Raw genomic sequence first — 4379 nt, 5'->3', positions numbered from 1 at the left:
ACCATGGGGTCTGAGCACTCTGATACCCAGAACCCAAGTTTTACAATCATGACATTTTACCCAACCATGGAAGAATTTACAGATTTCAGCAAATATATTGCTTACATGGAATCCCAAGGTGCACACCGAGCTGGCCTAGCCAAGGTAATTCCACCCAAGGAGTGGAAAGCCAGACAGACCTATGCTGACATCAGTGACATCTTAATAGCCGCTCCTCTCCAGCAGGTGGCCTCTGGGAAGGCAGGTGTGTTTACTCAGTACCATAAAAAGAAGAAAGCCATGACCCTGGGGGAGTATCGCTGCTTGGCAAACAGTGAAAAACATCGGACTCCACCACACCTGAATTTTGAAGATTTGGAGAGAAAATACTGGAAGACTCGCATCTATGATTCACCAATTTATGGTGCTGATGTCAGTGGCTCCTTGTTTGATGAAAACACTAAACAGTGGAACCTTGGGCACCTGGGAACGATTCTGGACCTATTGGAGCAGGAATGTGGAGTTGTCATCGAAGGCGTCAACACACCCTACCTGTACTTTGGCATGTGGAAGACCACCTTTGCTTGGCACACGGAGGACATGGACCTTTACAGCATCAACTACCTGCACTTCGGGGAGCCCAAAACTTGGTACGCGGTGCCCCCAGAACACGGCCAGCGCCTGGAACGCCTGGCCCGGGTGCTTTTCCCAGGCAGTGCCAGGGGCTGTGAGGCCTTCCTGAGGCACAAGGTGGCTCTCATCTCGCCCACTGTCCTCAAGGACAATGGGATTCCCTTCAGTCGCATGACTCAGGAGGCTGGCGAGTTCATGGTGACCTTTCCCTACGGCTACCACGCTGGCTTCAACCATGGCTTCAACTGCGCGGAGGCCATCAATTTCGCGACCCCGCGATGGATCGATTATGGCAAAGTGGCTTCGCAGTGCAGCTGCGGGGAGGCCAGGGTGATCTTTTCCATGGATGCTTTCGTGCGCACCCTGCAACCCGAGCGCTATGAGCTGTGGAAACGCGGGCAAGACCGAGTGGTTTTAGATCTCGCGGAGCCCAGGACCGTGGGCAGCCAGGAGCGGACCACGTGGAGGAAGGTCCAAGTGCCCAGGAAAGCCGCGCTGGGCTGGAGGCACTCCAGAGGTCGCCGAGCCGGACTTTCCAGTTGCTCTGTGGTCCAGAGGTCCCTTGTGGTATCTCCAACCCCAAGGCCTTCCGTAGTCCAAGGGGCTTCTCCCCATCGCGAACCCATGGCCGCTAGCAGTTTCCAAGATCCCTCAGAGGCCCTGCCCCTAACCCTGGGTCCATCCCCTGTAGATTTCCATCCCTCAACTGGCACACATGGTCGGGGTCGGGGTCGGGGTCGGGGTCGGGGTCGGGGTCGGGGTCGGGGTCGGGGTCGGGGTCTTGGTGGTCGAGGCTGTGGTCGTCCTTCTGGGAAACTAGGGTTTCAGGAGCCGACCCTCCCGCCTCAGGCCAAGCGGAGACTCTTGCAGGGCACAGCACACTCGGCTGTGGGCCCGGAGCCTCATCCCCTATCTGCTAATGGAGGGTTGATGCACAGGCCTGCACCTTTGAGCCCTGGGCTCCTGCATCCTGCCAACGCAGCTGGCTGCTGCTGTGCCCCCGATCTGCAACCTTTGGGGCCCCCTCTGGATCCCGATAATCAGATGCACCCTGGTCCCTGCCTGCTATCCCTGGACAACATTACCGTGGATCTCCCTGACATTGTCCCCCTGACTCCTCTCAATGTCATTGTACCTTTGGAAACGTTCTCCAGGAATGCTGCTCGGGACTGCCCAACCCCTGTGAACCTGGCTGAGGTTGTAGCAATGGACCACTCCTATGCCTCTAGAATCCTGGCTCCTCCCTGGCTTGATACTGTGGCTTGCTCTACCTTCCAGGCCACCACCAACCTCTGCTCAAGCACCAACTCAACGTTTTACCAATTTTGTCTATCAGCCTTGAGTCTGGCCTCAGAAATGTTTTGAAACTTTGTTAATGTTTATCAAATTCATTATTCCTACTATGTATCAGAAAAGCAAAGAAAAATGAAATCATTAAAACATATTTTAATCAGAATTTTACAAAACACTTATATCTCAAGTAAAGTGATTCCATAGGATAAAGGTAAAAGAATGGGCAAAACTATGCCAAGGAAAATGCAAACAAGAAAACAAGAGTCATGGATGTTAATATCAGACAAACTAGAATTGGGACCAAATGTATGTGGAAGAGCTCTTTAGAATGCTACAGACTGAATGCCCTAATGAAAATACAGCAGTCAGGAATGTTTATGCAACTTTTTTAGGTATAAATTATAATAGATTAAAGATAAGTTAAAAGAAACACATTAAAAATAGGGCAACTGATGTCACCTTTCCTGGTCCAAGACAGAAAAATATAAACATACATAATGATACAGAAAACTTAAACTGCATTAACAATAAGGTAGAATTTATGTACCTGATAGTAGATAATATTCCCTTTTTTCAAGTGCCAATGGATCATTCCCAAAATCACCAATGTTTTACAGTGAAAAGGAAATATAAATTAATTATAAAAGCAAAGAATAAAACCAAACATTCTTAATTACCATGCAATAAGACTAAAAATTAATTTTAGATGTCTGAGAATGTAGAGTTCCTTTTTCCTGGCAAGGTAAAAACCCTTTATTGAAGGACCTTTAGCTTAGAGGGAAACGTAAGCCAAAGTAAACAAATTCCTAGTAAATGCAAACAATTGTTTACATGATGAACTCTGAAACCATGCAGACTGATTCTGAATCCCAGCTTCACCTATTACCACCTTGTGTGACCTTGAAAAATTAGTTAATTTCATAACGTCTCAGTTTCTCAGCTTAAAATGGGGATAGCACCTACCCTATGTGGTTGGCTGGAGAGTTCCATGAGTTGCATTTGAAAAGTCCTAGGGGATGGTGCTGATTGAATTCAATTTTTGATGGAACATACAGAACCAGACCATAAATCCACACTGCTTCTTTTTGAGGTTGAGTCCAAAGGGGAAAACATATTTCTGGTTCTTGGAATAGGTTCATGTAGAATCAGGATTTCATCTTAATGGCAAATTGTCTATTTACACCCCATCCTTATTTCTTATTTATAAAAAAACATATATAATAAATTAAGGTGATAACTTTTTATGTTTGTAATGGAATTTAAAATATTAAAGTCATTGCTTTTACTGTTGGTGCCTTTTAATTTTTGAAATTTTATGTTATTAGATTTTAATATGAGGCAAGAGGAGGTTACTATTTCATATTATACGGGTATGTATGTTTTTTTTAAAAAATTTCATGTTCACATTTCAAAGAAATATTTCCACTCAAAATCATTTTCCCTAATGAAATATTAACAAACTGAGGTTTACCAGAAATGGGAAAATAACAATTTGGACTCCATTATCTGGTGACAATGGGATTACATCAGGGTCAATTGATAAAATTATTGTTTCAATCACATCTAGCTTCACTAATATTATTTACTGAATTATCAATTTTCACAAGCCCATATCTTTTGAGCAGAAATGGCTGAATCCAGCACTCAATGGCTGAATGAACTTGCCAGATGTGAGACAGTTCATATTCCTAGTTGCTTAAACATTTCAAGTTGGAATTAGTGGTGGTCTGTGACAGACATGCATCCCCCCTTCTGTTGTTACAGTAGTTAGTAGTTATGTTGTGTGTGGTAGTGATTTCACATAGATCTCCAGCAACTTCAGCTATATCCAGAACTGACCCTGGGACTCAGGAGTTTGGTGCTTATGAATTCAAAACCATAGCATCTGTGGAACTTGGCATCCAGAATCTCAGTTTTACAATATGACATTTCTTCTGGTCATAAAAAAAATTTAAATAATTCACAAATAAAAATCTACATGGAATCCAAAGACACACACAGAGCAGGCCTAGGAAATGGCAACTCAGAATGTCCATGGCATGGTACTAGCCACTCCTTTCCAGCTGGTGGCCAAGGGAGGTGAGGTGCATTTATTAAACACCAGGTGGAGAAAAGGCCCTGGAGATGGGGGAGCATCACCAATTTTGGCAGGAAAAAGTATTAGACCCCGGCACAGCTAGTTTAGTGATTTGGGGCAAAAATGTTTGTAGACTATCTTATACATGCGACCAAAATATGGTGTTAAAATCAAGAGCTCCTTATATGTTTGGACCAGTTGAAGAAATTTGGAGTTCTCATTGAGTGTCAACGTATCCTCCCTGTCCTCTCACATGTAGAAGACCAGCATTGCTTAGCTCATGGAAGATATAGACCCACGTAGAAGAACGACATTAGAACTATCATCTAACCAACTGAGCTAACCAGCCACACCATTTTATGTCTCATAATGATCACTATGAGGGCTGAGTATGGAA

The 4379-nt window shown here is 44.5% G+C and overlaps 1 protein-coding gene across 1 annotated transcript; it reads left to right on the top strand.

Annotated features, from left to right (window-relative positions):
• LOC138384802 (lysine-specific demethylase 4D-like) lies at nt 1-1977 on the top strand. The gene has a single exon (XM_069470475.1). The coding sequence runs from the start codon at nt 4-6 to the stop codon at nt 1975-1977; it is 1974 nt and encodes a 657-aa protein (XP_069326576.1). The 5' UTR covers nt 1-3.
• Nucleotides 1978-4379: the final 2402 nt, after the last annotated feature.

The sequence above is a fragment of the Eulemur rufifrons genome, chromosome 6 (assembly GCF_041146395.1).
Source record: "Eulemur rufifrons isolate Redbay chromosome 6, OSU_ERuf_1, whole genome shotgun sequence".
Taxonomy (NCBI): Eukaryota; Metazoa; Chordata; class Mammalia; order Primates; family Lemuridae; genus Eulemur; species Eulemur rufifrons.
This window is presented reverse-complemented; position numbering and strand designations above follow the sequence as displayed.

Coding starts and splice junctions, on each gene's coding strand:
- LOC138384802 (XM_069470475.1), top strand. CDS start 4: ATGGGGTCTGAGCACTCTGATACCCAGAACCCAAGTTTTACAATCATG.